General features: G+C 45.1%; 1 protein-coding gene across 1 annotated transcript in view; it reads right to left on the bottom strand.

Annotated features, from left to right (window-relative positions):
- Positions 1-916: 916 nt before the first annotated feature.
- LOC120992447 (phospholipase A2 inhibitor and Ly6/PLAUR domain-containing protein-like) overlaps positions 917-16,678 on the bottom strand; it is a 41,916-nt gene continuing 26,154 nt past the window's right edge. Inside the window, exons 4-5 of the mRNA XM_040421435.1 lie at positions 8,322-8,465; positions 917-1,652 (exon numbers count right to left, since the gene is read on the bottom strand). Coding sequence (XP_040277369.1) covers positions 1,459-1,652; positions 8,322-8,465 — 338 coding nt within the window. The 3' untranslated portion in view covers positions 917-1,458. The remainder of the gene's footprint in view (positions 1,653-8,321; positions 8,466-16,678) is intronic.

The following is a 16,678-nucleotide window of genomic DNA, read 5'->3' on the forward strand; positions in this document are numbered from 1 at the left end:
TTAAGGGGGTGAGCCGCTGTGGAGGTCACAGTTAAGGGGGTGGGGTGCTTTGGAGGTCACAGTTAAGGGGGCGCGGTGCTGTGGAGGCTAATGGTAAGGGGGTGGGGCACTGTGGAGGTCACAGTTAAGGGACGAGCCGCTGTGGAGGTCTTTGTTAGGGGGGTGGTTAGGGGTGCTGTGGAGGTCACATTTTAAGCCCCTATTAAGGGGTGGGTTATTGTGGAAATCACTGTTAAGGAGACTGGGTACAATGGAGATCACTAATAAAGATGCGGCCGCTGTGGAGGTCACTGTTAAAGGGGCGGGCTCTGTGGAAGTCACTGTTAAGAAGGCAGGGGACTGTGGAGGTCAGTGATAAGGGGAAAGGGTACTGTGGAGATCCGTGTTAAAGAGGTGGGGTACTGTGGAGGTCCCTGTTAAGAAAGCGTACCGCTGTGGATGACACTTTTAAGGGGCAAGGCCGCTGTGAAGGTCACTATTAAGGGTGTTGGGTGCTGTAGGGGTCACTGTTAAAGGGGTATTCCCATCTTAGACAATGGGGCCATATCGCTAAGATATGCCCCCATTGTCTGATAGGTGCGGGTCCCACCGCTGGGATCCGTAACCTATATCAAGAACAGAGCAGGGAGCGCTGTGGCTGGAGGACCCCAGATTTCATCCACCCACCACCAAGCGCTAATCCCCGCCTCTCCCCACCTCTCCCTTAGAAGTGAATGGGAGCACTCGGCTATTTTCGGCGGCCCCATAGAAATGAATGGAGGGCGGCTGCACATGCGCAGTGAGCTCTCCTTCACTTTCGGGGCACCGTTCTCGATATAGGTGCGGGTCCCAGTGGTAGGACCCGCACCTATAAGACAATGGGGGCATATCCTAGCAATATGCCCCCATTGTCTGAGATGAGAAAACCCCTTTAAGGGTTTGGGGTGCTATGGAGGTCACTGTTATGGGGGAACTGTGGATATCACATCAACATTAAATGAAATAGTCAAAATATACCTGTGCGAAGCCGAGTTATTCTGCTAGTGTCGTATAAATCTGACCACAATTACAATACAGAATAGATATCACTGCACCACTTATTAATACACATCGCTGTTTTATTGAGATGTTCCTTTGCTCTATGATAACTCGGTGATTTGTGTGGCTTGCCTGATCAGTGGCTCACATAGAGAAAACCAGTCATTCAGCAAAGAGCAAAGTTACCTGCGAATGACATAACCGGTGGACCCCCAATGCTTTGCTGTGGCCATAGGGGCTGCAGTGTCTACAGTACAGGAGATAACTCGGGGCCACAGATCTTTCTGTACAATGCCATTTATTCTTCATTCAATAGGAAAAATCTAAGACAACATCAATCGACATGAAAAAGAATTTCTGAGGTTTTATCATTAAAAATAATGTAGAAAGCTGTGACAATGACAGGAACATCAGCATCGGCCGCACGGACCTGGAAATCTTCTAGAAAAGCCATTTCATCAGTAGAAGACACACGACGGCCGGAGTCAGGACGACTTTCTGGACACTTGTGCCTCCATTGGTGCAGAAAAAAACATTCTTGTATGTTGTTCCTCCTTCAGTATAAGACTCAATCCCATGATCACAGTAGCTCTCGGTTGCGCACATCTGACTGGATGACACATATACAGATTGTCCTGCAGAGATTTCATGGTCATGTTAGCATATACAATTACTGTAACGATTGTCTCAGCATTACATGATCTAACAATGAACAGGTTAATGTTTCTGCATCTGCATGACTTCTGGGTCAGAATCTGAATCCAGCCTGAGCTAAAGGAGACTGAATTGGCAGCTGCATATATTGTACTTGCGGCTGTCATTTCCTCCTCTGTGAAGGTGGATAAGGGGGTCAGTGTTGGACCAACAGGCAGCATAAAGGGGGAGCAGGTATACCACAGAGCCTCCTGTATGGGTTTAGACCCAGGGGTCGGGGGGACATGAACCTTTCATGTTATCACCCCCTTATCAATCAGAGAACATAGATATTTGCTCTTTATTTGTCACATATGTACAGTAGTGACTTTTGTTTACTGAAAGGACTGAGCATATAATCATCTAATAACATCTCTTGTCCTAATTCACAAGTCTGATGCCACGGTCTGATGTTTTACAGTAAAATGCAATGTAGTATTATTGGATAGACACTAAAAAACGCTGCCAGAATCACAGTTTTTAGTTATTTTGCCAACAAAATAGAAGAATAAAAAGTATTCAAAAAGGTGAATGTTCTCCAACTACAAGTCAACCAAAAAAAAAACAAGACCTCACAAAAAGTATGTCGTGCATTCAGAAAGCCTTCAGAACCTTTCACTGTTTTTACATTTTATTATGCTGCAGCCTTGTGCTAAAATAAAAAATATATATTCTGCACTTAATATCCCACAATGTAAATCTTTGCTAATTTATTTAAAAAGTATCTAATGGACAAACGTATTCAGAGGCAACTGTGCTCTTGGAAACGTTCAGTTCAGCAGAAATGTTTTTGTCCCCTTCTCTATATCTTTGTCTTCACACCAGTGGCGTACGGGGAAGCAGGGGAGGTGTCTGCTTAGGGGCCCCAGTTGAGAAGGGGCCTGGGGGCAGTGTCATTTCTAGTACAATTCAAGCCAGGCCGGGCCCCCAATGTGACTGTATCTGAAGGGGGCCTGGGGTGGCCTGAATTGTACTAGAAAAGGTGTACATACCAATGTGAAGGAACTTTGGAATGCAGTAATGGTAGGCTAAAGGACCTTTGATGATGTCATCATGTCCCATGATTGAAGGTCCTTTAGTCTACCATTACTGCATTCCAAAGGTCCTTTAGCCTCCAAGAGAAATTAGAGGAGAAGGAGCAGAAGGGAGAACCTGCAGCCTATAAGTAATTATCAGTAATAGTGACACAATTTACCACAATTTACATCAGAAACTGGCATTAGTGATGGACAAACATCGGCCGCGGAGGGCCCCATTCACTTTAATGGCAGGCGAACCTGAAAAACCTTCAGCTCATATTTGCAGCCAGCAAACACTTACTAGAAGTACACAAATAGTCCCACAACATGGACAGTGACATACCAGAGGGGGATCATTGGCAAAGATTCCCACAAAAAATATGTATTTTAATCAGGGGCCATTTTTATACGTCTTAAAGGGAAACTCTCAAAAGTGTGTCCTGCTGGAGCCTAGAAAAATGTTATTTCCTATCGGTTTGATGTATGCAAATGTGCAGCACTCCACGTTTTTGTATCCTGCAGAGTCCAGTAAAAAAAGTTTTTTCTACCATGGAACTGTATGGTGAACGGAGGCCACTGTACGGCATCAGTCTGAGGCATCTGTTAACGGATAAATTTTTGGTATGCATTAAATGGATGGCAAAAATAGGATGTGAACCCATCCCATGTGTCAGAATAAGCTCCAGTACACAGCGGAGCAGCGTGGCGGAGAGGGGAGACCGCCATGTACTGACAGAGCGCTACCTGGTCCTGGTGGTCAGGGATGAGGACTGTGTTTCCCAAGGATAATTTTCTACTGGGAAATACAGGGCACAGTATAATACACTAGAATCTATATAATATAAAGATATTAGCACTACCCCCGAATGATAATACAATTAGGTGATCATTTATTATATAGAAAATACGTCTATGTTAGGCGAATTTCTGACACAGATTGTGGCGCAAAGGTCCTTAGCACCGCAATCTGCATATTTTTCCCGCTCATGCTAGGTCTAAAAAAGGATGGCGTGGGCAGGGAAAGGGATACAGTTATGGCCACCCAGATATTGGATACCACCGCCATACATTGACTGAAAAACACCTCTGCACAGTGACCGGATAACACCGCCATACAGTGACCGGATAAAAGGGTATAAGAGGGCACAGTACAGGGAATGACTAGGGGCACTGCATAGGGTGTGGTAAGAGGGCACAATGCAGGGTATAAGAGGGCACAGTATGGGTTGAGGAGCACAGTACATGGTGGGGGGCACAGTCACATGATCCTGTGACATTAGGTCTTTATGGTGAATGCGGTTCATACGCCACCATAATGAGAGGCAGAGGAGTGAGACAGGGGTGTGATTATGTGGCTAGAGATAAAAAATGTAACTGTCGGCCAGTACAGGCCCCAAAAATTAGGCAATAGGCCTTCACCTGACAGCAAAGAACTTTGGATTCTGTGGCTGGGGGTACATTAGGCGGTCACAGGATAAATATGTAACTGTCGGCCTTTACAGGGCACAAAAATTAGGCATTCAACGGACATAAAAGGCCTTTTATGCCGCTGTATTTACCTAAGACAGGGACCATGATTTGTTCTGGTGGCGAATATTTGTGGGCTGTCATGAGAAAATTCAATCAAACGTTGGCGACTCGTCAAATGTGATGATTTCCTCCGAGATCCATGCCTCATTCATTTTTAGAAATTTGAGGTAGTCCACACTGTCGTGAGCTAGGCGAGTGCGCTTATCGGTCATGATCCCCCCTGCTGCGCTGAACGTCCTTTCGGACAGGACACTGGACGAGGGGCAAGCCAAGAGTTCCATGGCAAATTGTGCCAGCTATGGCCACAGGTCAAGCCTGCACACCCAGTAGTCCAGGGGTTCATCGCTTCTCAAAGCGTCCACATCGGCCGTTAACACGATGTAGTCGGACACCTGTCGATGGGTTGGATACAAGAATGATCTCAAATCCGAAGTGACCAACACCTTCAAACCACACTCTTCTTGCATGCGCTGTAGGATTGGTACCTGCAACTGTTTCTCTGTGAGTGGAAATTCATCTGCTAGTGCCTGCAACAGCAGAACGCAACATTTCTCGAAGCAAGGCCTGGAAGTGCTGCATTCTGACAGCCCCCTGTCATGCTGGTAACATGTCTGCCATTTTGTGTTTGTACCAGGGGTTTAAGTACATTGCCACCCAGTACTGGTCCTTGCTTTTTATATGGGGGTCCCTTTTCAAACACTGGAGCATGAATGCCCCCATTTGCACTAAACTGGAAGCAGTGAAGTGGCCTGTCTCCTGCTCATCATCCAGGATAATGTCGTCCTCGTGTTCCTCCCCACAGCCACTGACAACACCAGGGATCCCAGAAATGTTTAAACCCTGCTCTTTTTGCTCCTCCTTCCGCCCCGGCACCATCCTCCTCTGACTCCTCTTCAGACTCCTGTTGCTGACTTGTCTCAGATGGAGTAGCCCCCCCTGGGAATTCATCCAGTATTGCGACTTCCTCATCTTCCTGCTCCTCGACGGCTTGATCATTGACACGACGCAATGCACGCTCCAGAAAGAAGCATAAGGTGCGATGTCACTGATGGCACCATGGCTACAACTGACCAGTTTGGTGATCTCATCAAATGGTCGCAGAATTCTGCATGCGTCGCGCATGAGCAGCCACTGGCGCGGTGAAAAAAAACAAGCTCCCCAGAACCTGTCCTGCTGCAGAGTTCGTACAGGTAGCCGTTAACTACACGTTTCTGCTGGAGCAGCCTATCAAGCATATACAAGGTGGAGTTCCATCGCGTCAGGCAGTCACAAATCAGACATCTGACGGGAAGGTGATGTCACAGCTGAATGTCAGCAAGGCGAGCCATGGCCGTGTAAGATCTTCTAAAATGGCCAGAGATCTTCTTGGCCTGCCGCAAGACGTCCTGGACCCCGGTGCACGAATCGCTGCGCGACTAAGTTCAGGACGTGTGCCATTTTGCCCTGTTTCAGCACGCTCAGCAGATTGGCACCGTTGTCGCACACCACTTTACCAACTGTCAAATTGAGCAGGGTTAGCCACTGATTGGCCTGTGACCGCAAAGCTGAAAGGAGTGCAGGACCGGCGTGGCTCTTGGCTTCCAGGCACAAAAGACGCAGCACAGCATGGCAACGTCTTACCTGGCATGTCGAATAAGTTCTGGGGAGCTTGGTGGGCGCAGCAGAAGAGACGGTAGCAGCGCAAAAGGAGGAGTCAGTCGAGGAGGAGAGGGAGGATGGAGTAGGAGGGGGAGAAGAAGAGTCAGGCCTGCATGCAATCCGTGGCGGTAACACCAAATCTATATGGGTGCCACGGGTTGCATGCTTGACGGCCATTAGAAGGTTCACCCAGTGGGCAGTAAAAGTTATGTACCTTTCCTGCCCGTGCTTGCTAGACCACGTGTCTTTGGTCAGATACATTCACTTGCCGCTGAACGTGGCCATATAGCTCTGGGATGCCCTTCTGGGAGAAATACCAGTATTTCCTTTCGGGGACCTTCCATTGCGGTGTTCCAATGGCCACAAATCCACCAGTTTATATGGCAGTAGTTGGCGGGCTAGCAGTTCTGACAAGCCAGCGGTCAGCTATTGGGCAAGAGGGTTATCCAGCGTCATCTCCTTTTTTCGCTCAAACATTTGGGGCAAGGAAGCCTACCTTTTGCCAGATGAACGCAACGACGGCACGGTGGAAGGTGGAGTGGCGGACAACTGGGAGGAGAGAGGAGAAGAAGAAAAGGCAGGAGGGGGAGCGCCGGTATTGTGGCTTTGTGGGTTCTGATAGTGTTGCTCCCACTGGGCTCTGTGATGGGAGGCCAGGTGCCTTCTTAAGGCGGTCATCCCTACGTGAGTGTTGGGCTTACCGCGACTTACGCGTTGACAGCACAGGCAGCAGATGGCAACTCTATTGTCAGCAGCGGACGTTATAAAAGCCCACACTGTGGAGCCATGTACCGGCGTCCTGGGAGCACCAGATGTAATGTGCATGCTGGATGGCTCATTCCAGATACATTAGCAGTCTGCTTTTTGCCTCCTGTGCTCTGTAAGTTCTGCCGGTTTCTCCTCCTTCTCCTCCCTATCTGCTGCTCCGTATCTCCCTCCTATTCCTCTCTTGAGGGCACCCACTTGACGTCCATAGACAGGTCATCATCGTCCCCTTCACCACCACTGACACTAGAGATCTCGAAGTAGGGACCACCCTCCTTGGACTAATCTGGGTACTGTCGTCAGACTGCTGGGTGGCGACCTTGATACCTCCTCTTCCTGATCTGATGCCAATAATGGCTGCGCATCCGTAAGGTCTGGGAATGGGTGGGAAAATAATTCCTCTGACTCGAGTGGAGGGGATATGGTGGTGGTGGTGTCTTTGGGGGTGCACACAGCAGAGAGTGAAGAGGGTGCAGATAGAGAGGATGAGGTGGGTGCAGAAGCGGAAGGCTGAGTGAGCCACTCAACCAAGTCTGGTGCGTCCTTTGACTTAATCGCACGCACCTTCTGCAACTTCCCACTTAGGCTCCGGCCTGGTGCACCTGTCCGACCCCTACCACCCCTGCGGAATGGCCTGCCTCTTCCTCTGCCTGTCATTTTCAAAATGACCCTGTGAAAAAAGTCCCTATAGAAGAGCAGTATTTTTGGAAGAAGGTATATCACACCCCTGCCTCAATCAGTTGTTTTGGGAGGCAACTGGTAAATGACACCAGTAGAAATTATTGTTTCAAATAGTGTTTGTTACTCTGTGTAGATGCGGTAACGCAGCAAAACCACAAACAAATGCTGCACTACCCAAATGCACTATATAGAAAGTATATTATTGGTATATAATACCCCTGCTTCAATCAGTTTTTTTGGGGGGCAACTGGTAAATCAAAGCAGTAGAAATTATTTGTTCCAATAGCGTTTGTCCCTCTGTATAGCTGCGGTATTGCAGCAGAACCGCACACAACTGCTGCACAATATGAATGCACTATAATATACTTTCTATGTTAGAAAGTATATTATAGGTATATTACACCCCTCAGTGTATCACACCTATCGATAGTACACCTATACCAGTCCTTAAAAGGACTTTTGTGGCCCTATTAGCTAGCAATTTGTGTCCCTTACGGCCTGTCCCTGCTCCACACAGCGACCTCTCCCTACACTGGCAAAGCACTGAATGTAAAATGGCGCCCAGATCAGGTTTATTTATAAGGTAGGGGGTATGTCCATGTGCTGAAACGTCTCAATTGGCTGTCCTGTACCACCTGATGGATGTGTCATGGGTCAAAGTTCTTCACAATGTAAAAGAATATGGCGGGCATGAATATTGCCTTATGTTTGCCACGAACGAGCAAAGTTCGCCGCAAAACGACTGCTGGGCAAACCGCAAGGCCATCTCTAACTGGCATAAATCACAACAGAAATCTGACATACAGCATTTGACCCTCCTATCTTAATCAATTCCCCCTATGTCCTTTAGAGCTCTGTAATAGACATCTCTAGATACTTATATGATGAGATTAATCTGCTAACAACAAAATAATGGAATTACCACCTGTCCTGTCAAAAGATAAAATACCAGAAATACTTTGATTCTAGAGGACTTACCTGAGTTGTGCTCTGAGATCCTGTGAAGACATCTGTCCTCACTTCCTGTGCATTTCAGAGATATTTCAGCATCACACGTTATGGAGCCACTAGCGTCGCAGTATGGACACGTCAGACCATTGGAGTTCTCATTGCTGGGTATTACTGTCATGGAGGAGAGCAGTAAATAGTAATATACAATGATGGGAATACAGTGTGATAGAGTCACTTACAAATACAAGTCCTATATTACCCATAGAGCCCTAAAACCTGTAAGGCCATCAAATACTTAACCTTCAATAACACCAGGGCCGCTAAAACCATAGGGTAGATGGAGCACATGTACCGGCTCCCCCCTGGCAGCGGGCCCCATGAAAGCGGAGTCATTTTTTACTGTATTTGTGTCTTATGAAGCAAATACAGTTGAAAACTTACAGCAGGAGAACATCTGCTGTATGTCCTGATGCGTCATGATGGCAGGACAGCAGCATCACATGGGGTGACTATGGCAGCACTGACTGGTTATAGTCACACTGTATAATGTTTATTTTTGATTTAAAATATCCCAATGTGTTCCTAAAAATAGTATAATTAGGCTTAGAAAAGAAGGAATAATGTCCTCATCTGTCCCTGTACTGTAGGCCCTGCCTAAATACGAACTGGGCGCCCCGATCTGGGTGACCCTGTGTGAGGAACCTCCTAGTGACTGTGGATTGTCCCCGACACATAATAAGAGAACCACCACCACAGTCAGGTTTGCCAATATCTGTTATCACCTAAAGGGTCATATAGTAAAAGTTGTTTATTCAAATTCCTCTCACTTAATATACTACAAATGGTTAAACTACATATTCAGTGTGATGCAGGTGTATGGCAGCGTCGGGTGTGTGTGTCGTTTGTGTGTGTCGTTAAAATATGTCGACAGTATCCCCCATAACAATGACCTCTACAGCACCCCGTCCTCTTTAATAGTGAACTCCACAGTCCCCCACCCCTTAACACTGACCCCCACACAGTGCCCCGCCACTTTAAAATGGGACCTCCACAGCAGCCCATCCCCTTAACTTTGACCTTCACAGCAGCCCCCCCTTTAACAGTAAGTTTCACAGCACCCCACTCCCTTGACAGTGACCTCCTCAGGGGCCCGCTCCCTTAATAGTGGCCTCTACAGTACTCCGCTCCCTTAACAGTGACCACCCAGTCCCCTGCTGCCTTAACAGTGACCTCACAGCAGTTTCCCCTTTAATAGTGGCCCCTGGCCCCTTAACAGTGACTTCCACAGTGTCCAACCTTTTAACATTGACCTCCACAGCGGCCTGCCCCCTTAACAGTAATATCCACAGTGAACACCTCTTTAATAGTAACCTCCACAGCACCCTGCCACTTTAATGCTAGGGCTACATGACATGTGCCGCACGACATTTTGTCTTAATTTTTATAATGATAGTAGAGGCCGGACCAGGGGCACAGCCTAAGGGGAGGACGGCATGACGGGGGTTTGGTTAGGGAGCACCCCGTCCAGGCATTGGTTGATTTGAGTTTAGGAGGGGTGGCCTTAAGAGGGTTAAATAGCGGTGAGAGGAAGAAGGACAGGAGACATTTTGTGGGTTTAGTTAGCTAGCTGACCCAGCACTGCAGGCATCCCCTTAGTATCCTACCATGGCTGATGTGGAGGTGATGATTGCCGAACTGCGGGCTGCAGCGAACTCCAGGCTCATTTTCACCTTAAGGACCAGTGTCATTTTATGTGGTGATAACTTTAAAACACTTTGACTTATCCAGGCCATTCTGAGATTGTTTTTTCGTCACATATTGTACTTAATGACACTGGTAAAATGAAGTAAAAAAAATGTATTTTTATTTATAAAAAAATACCAAATTTACCAAAATTTTTGAAAAATTTGCAAATTTCCAAGTTTCAATTTCTCTACTTCTATAATACATAGTAAAACCTACAAAAATAGTTATTACTTTACATTCCCTATATGTATGCTTCCTGTTTGGATCATTTTGGGAATGACATTTTAGTTTTTGGGGATGTTACAAGGCTTAGAAGTTTAGAAGCAAATCTTAAAGTTTTTCTTAAATTTTCAAAAACCACATTTTTAGAGACCAGTTCAGGTCTAAAGTCACTTTGTGAGGCTTACATAATAGAAACCACCCAAAAGTGACCCCATTCTAGAAACTACACCCCTCAAGTAATTCAAAACTGATTTTACAAACGTCGTTAACCCTTTAGGTGTTCCACAAGAGTTAATGGCAAATGGAGCTAAAATTTCAGAATTTAGATTGTTTGGCAAATTTTCAATTTTAATCAATTTTTTCCAGTAACAAAGCAAGGGTTAACAGCCAAATAAAACTGAATATTTATTGCCCTGATACTGTAGTTTGCAGAAACAGCCCAGTAGAAACTCCATAAAAGTGACCCAATGTAATAAACTACACCCCTCAAGGTATTCAAAACTGATTTTACAAACTTTGTTAACCCTCTAGGTGTTGCACAAGAGTTATTGGCAAATGGAGATGAAATGTGAGAATTTCAATTTTTGGCAAATTTAAAATTGTTATCCATTTTTATTCAGTAACAAAGCAAGGGTTAACAGCCAAACAAAATGCTATATTTATTGCCCTGATTCTGTAGTTTGCAGAAACACCCCATATGTGGCCGTAAACTACTGTACGGGCACACGGTAGGGTGTAGAGGTAAAGGAGCGCCGTGTGGTTTTTGGAAGGCAGATTTTGCTGGACTGGTTTATTTACACCATGTCCCATTTCAAGCCCACCTGATGCAACCCTAGAGTTGAAACTCAATAAAAGTGACCCCATTTTGGAAACTACGGGATAAGTTGGCAGTTTTGTTGGGACTATTTTTAGGGTACATCTGATTTTTGGTTTATCTATATTACATTTTTGTGAGGCAAGGTTACCAAAAATAGAAATTCTGAAATTTTATCTCCATTTGCCATAAACTGTTGAGGAACACCTAAAGGGTTAATCAGTTTTGAATACCTTGAGGGGTGTAGTTTCTTAGATGGGGTCGCTTTTATGGAGTTTCTACTCTGCATCAGGGGGGCTTCAAATGGGACATGGTGCCAAAAAAAAAGGCCCATCAAAATCTGCCTTCCTGAAACTATACGGCGTTCCTTTCCTTCTGCGCCCTGCCGTTTGGTCATACAGCAGTTTACGACCACATATGTGGTGTTTCTGTAAACTGCAGAATCAGGGTAATAAATATTACATTTTGTTTGGCTGTTAACCCTTGCTTTGTTACTGGAAAAAAACAGATTAAAATTTAAAATTTGCCCAAAAATTGCTGTTTTGGCACCGTTCTTAATAAAAGAATTTGACCATGTTCATCTGAGGGGTTAGGTCACGGGGTATTTTTATAGAGAAGATTCTTACGGATGCAGCGATACCTAATATGTCTACTTTTTATTTATTTATGTTTTACACTATATTATCTTTTTATAAACAAAGAAAAACATTTTAGTATCTTCATAGTCTAAGAGTCATATTTTTTTTAGTTTTTAGCCAATTATCTTAGGTAGGGGCTAATTTTTTTCAGGATAAGAGGATGGTTTTATTGGTACTATTTTGGGGGGCATATGGCTTTTTGATCGCTTGCCATTACAATTTTTGTGATATAAGGTGACAAAAAAATACCTTTTTTTGCACCGTTTTTATTTTATTTTTTTGACCGTGTTCATCTGAGGAGTTAGGCCATGGGGTATTTTTATAGAGCAGATTCTTACGGACACGGCGATACCTAATCTGTCTACTTTTTTATTTATTTATGTTTTACACTATATTATCTTTTTATAAACAAAAGAAAAACATTTTAGTATCTTCATAGTCTGAGTCCGTTTTTTTTTTTTTTTAGCCGATTATCTTAGGTAGGGGCTCATTTTTTGCGGGATGAGAGGACGGTTTTATTGGCACTATTTTGGGGGGAATATGACTTTTTGATCGCTCGCTATTACCATTTTTGTGATGTAAGGTGACAAAAAAAACTTTTTTTTGCACCATTTTTATATATTTTTTTTACAGTGTTCATATGAGGGGTTAGGTCATGTGTGAGCTCCCTGTACCCCCTGTGTGTGCTTTCTGTGTTTCGTATGTGAGCCCCCTGTGCGAGCTCCTTGTGTCCTGTGGGCTCCATGTGACTCCAGGGCACAACCAAACGGCATGCTCGTGTGGTGCTTGTGACGTGGCCGTGCTGTGTTCAATTACCACATGGCTATCTGGGCCATAGAGGGTTCTAGTTAAACTAATAAAGACGGCATTGTTTAGGTGGTCTGCATTGTTAATTGGGGGGCGTCGGAGTATAGATTAAGAACCTGAGTCCAAATTAGCAGTGTTTTGTTTTTGTGTTTTTTCAGTATTTGGGGGGAGCAGACCAGGACTGCAAATAAAGGAATCTGTAAAGTTATGTCACACATTGCGGCAGTATCACAGCCAGATGCCCTATAACAGTGTCATCCACAGATCCCCCATAAGTGTGTCCTCCACAGATCCTCCATAACAGTGTCATCTACCGATCCCCCATAACAGTGTCATCCACAGATCCCCCATAACAGTGTCATCCACAGATCCCCCATAAGTGTGTCCTCCACAGATCCCCCATAACAGTGTGCATGCGCAGCATTATCTCCATTCACTGCTATGGAATTGCCAGCGATCAGCTATTTACAGAACACTCATAGCATAATGGAGGATAACCGTGCATGCACACTGTGCTCTCCCTTCACTTAAGGGGCCCGGATGGGACAGACCCTTTTTTCAGCTTGTGGTTTTATAAACTGCACCATGGAAAACAGAAGTGCCCTGGCCATTCATAAGGAATGAAAATCCATGCCAAAACTGCATCAAAAACAGTTTTATAAAATGCGTTTGAAAAAAAAAGCATCCAAAAAAAAACTGATGCGGATTCTGCATTTAAGGACAGAAAATACTCTGTGTGAACATACCCAAAGAGGCTGCAGGATCAGCAACTTAGGCCTTGTTCAAATGTCAGTTATTTGATCAGTTATTTCCATTAGTGATTGTGAACCAAAAACCAGAAGTGGAGTTTACACAGACATAAGGTATAATGAAAAGCTCTGCACCTGTTCTGTGTTTTTGACTCACACCCAGGGGTGTATCTATCACGAGGCAAACAAGGCATTTGCCTAGAGAGGCACTTGCCAATGGGGCGGCAGCATGAGAGGATGCCGCGCCCTGTACGTGCGACGCTCCCCGTTCTCACCATAGAGACACGGACGCAGCGCAGCATGGACACTTGGCAGCGGGCACAGCGGCAAAATGAAGGCGGGCCGGAGACGGTGTCTGCAGAGCTGGTGGAGCGGGGGAGGGAGGCTCGGGGCTGCCTGCTGACATCTGGGTCTTCCTCCTGTTTGACCTGATCCTGTTCGTGTTCATCTACCTGCTGCCCTGAGTCGGTGAGTGGTGGCTGTAATGCCCTGTCTGCCCACTGCAGTGTATGGACCACATAGCTGGGTGCCCCTACATTACAGTGGATCATGCCCTCTCTGCCCACTGCAGTGTATGGGCCTGCCATAAATAGTAAATTGGCGATAAATATGGCGACTGGATGATCACAGGGGGCAGTTAGGGCTGTGTGTCTTTCCATAGAAAAGGCAGATTCAGAGGCTACCACCCATAAAAGGCTGCCCATACACTGCAGGGGGCAGACAGGGCATGATCCACTGTAATGTAGGGCACCCACCTATGCCTGCACACGGTCACCATGAACACTGAGGCCAGGCCCCGGCCCCGGCCACCAATGCACTGATCCCTGAGCCTGCTGTCTTCAAAAACGGTAAGTACTTAAATTACAGTAATTCACAAAACATCTATTACTTAGTTGTTTTATGGGGTAAGGGGGTAGGGTGGTTAGAGGAGGGGTTAATACTGTACTATCTTTAGCTGCACATACTGTAAAATACATTTGTGTAAAATACATTTGTGTTAGAAGTTGTGCTTTTTTAATTTTTAGAATAATGATACAGCCATTTTATTTAATGTATTTGTGCAACTTTCTGTGCTGTTGGAAGGGGGGTGAGGGGCAGTATTACACAATCTTTATATATTTTTTTATACAAATACAGATTGTGTAATACTGCCCCTCACCCCCCTCCAACCAACACAGAAATTAGCACAAATGTATTAAATAAAATGGCTGCCCGTATCATTATTCTAAAAATTAAAAAAGCGCAACGTCTAACACAAATGTATTGTAAAGAGGAAGGGGTGGGGTTTACAGAGGAAGGGGTTTGGCCTTGACAGGAAGCAGTGGGTCAAATTTATATTAGGGGGTGCCCGAGTTTAGGGCAGCACAAAACCAAGATACACCGCTGCTCACACCTGGTTTTGGCTCGCAATGCCTGATGGAAATAACTGAGGTATGAACAACGCCTTACAGTGCAAAGGCTAAAGAGATATAATGTGGCATTCTACACTCAGCTGCTGTGGTTGCAACCGCTGTCCGTGCCTACAAGCTTCTGTCAGACTGCTAGTCCAATATTTCAGGATTTGGGGCCCACTTTCAATTTTGCCCAGGGCCACACTTGGTCTAAAACCGGCCCTGCACAGACAATGCTCAGCTGAAAATGAATTTCTAGAGCTTCTCCAATCAGTGAAAAATGGACCAAGCACAGATGACATCCATGTTGTGTCCGTGATTTTCACAGACCCATAGACTTCAATGGATGGGTGAGTGAAAAACCACTGATGTGTGAAGAGACACATTAAAATCAATGGGTACGTGCGCCGTCTGCAGAAAATACGGACAGCACACGTCCGTGTCCTTTTAGGAATAGGATATTACTAATGCAATAAAGGGCAGGGACTCAACCTCTCAGAACTTAAACATATGGGGGGGGGGGGTTTGGATATCTATGGGGGGTGTTGTGTGGTACATAAGCTATTATGTATACTGTATACACCCTATATGTGTGTATGTATGTATAGATTGAAAGCTCTTGCAGGCAGGGTCCTCTGTACCAGTCTGTTAATAGTTTCTTGGTTATTGTATTTTTATATTTGTGTAACCCCAGCTGGATGTACTGCACTATGGAATTAATGGCGCATTAAAATAAATCCTACTAATAATAATGTATATATATATATCACACATTATACACTCAGCAGTCAGCACATTGAGTGACTGTTGGTGTAAATAGACACTTGCACACTGCGCGTCCCTCTCCCCTACACCTTACAGCATAGTGTGTGTGACTACAAGTCATGACTGTCCACCCCGTCTGTGCTGGCTAAGCATGAGATCTGGGAGTAGTTCCTGTGCTTCTGGTGCTTGGCTTCTTCCAGGCTTCAGATCACAGTGGTCAGGAGGTGGTCAGAGCAGTGGAGTGCTGCTGGGTGGGACGTGGGCCCTTTTTTTCTGTCTCTCACAGGGCTCTGCTGCTTATTCCCTGTTAGGGTCCATTCAAACGTCTGCAACTGTTTTGCAGTCAGCAAATGGCCAGCACTATAGAAATGCCTTTTCTTGTCCGTGGAGCAGACAAAAGTAGGACATGTTCTATTTTTTGCGCGGAACGGAAGTACGGCTGCGGACAGCACACAGTGTGCTGTCCGAATCTTTTGCGACCACATTTAAAATGAATGGGTCCACACTCGTTCCGCAAAAATGATTGGCCAGCGGTGGATCCTACTGTGACACGCGCCATGGAGGAAATAATAAAATTAGATATTAGGCAGTTGGCGGGCAGCAGCAGAGGCGAGGAGGAAGGCATTCAGCCTCACCGGGCCCCATAGCAAGTGTGTGGTCTGCCTCTATGGGCGGTACACCAGTGGGTCCAATTATTCAAAATAAATCGATAATACGAATATATAGCACTATATTGAATATATTATTTCTTTAGAATATTTGTCTTTTTTTTAAAGTTACGTTTAGTAACTTAAGCAGGGAGGAATCATGACTTCAGATAGAAAAAAAAGACGAATATTCTAAAAAACTAATATATAGCACTAAATTCTATAGTGCTATATATTCGTTTTTGAACCAAGCCTGTATTGATCGTGTAATATTCGCATATTACGCAATCATTATCTTGCCGATTTTTCGAGTACAAAATTGAAAAATATAACGATTATTCAAATTTGGGAATATTCAACGAATATTCTACTAAATATTCGCTAAATATCGCGAATTCGAATATGACCCCTGCCGCTCATGACTATTGGTGTGACAATTTGTATTCTTTTGCTGGTTCTGCATTTTAAGTCTTATTCAAGGCAAGGCTTGAAAGACACTTTATAGTTTTAGTTTAGGGACTATCCAGAGCGATAGGAGCCGATGTAGATTTCAGTAAATGACGCCAGTCTTCCAATGTAAATAACGGTATATCTTTTGGAATGCA

The sequence above is a fragment of the Bufo bufo genome, chromosome 1 (assembly GCF_905171765.1).
Source record: "Bufo bufo chromosome 1, aBufBuf1.1, whole genome shotgun sequence".
Lineage (NCBI taxonomy): Eukaryota > Metazoa > Chordata > Amphibia > Anura > Bufonidae > Bufo > Bufo bufo.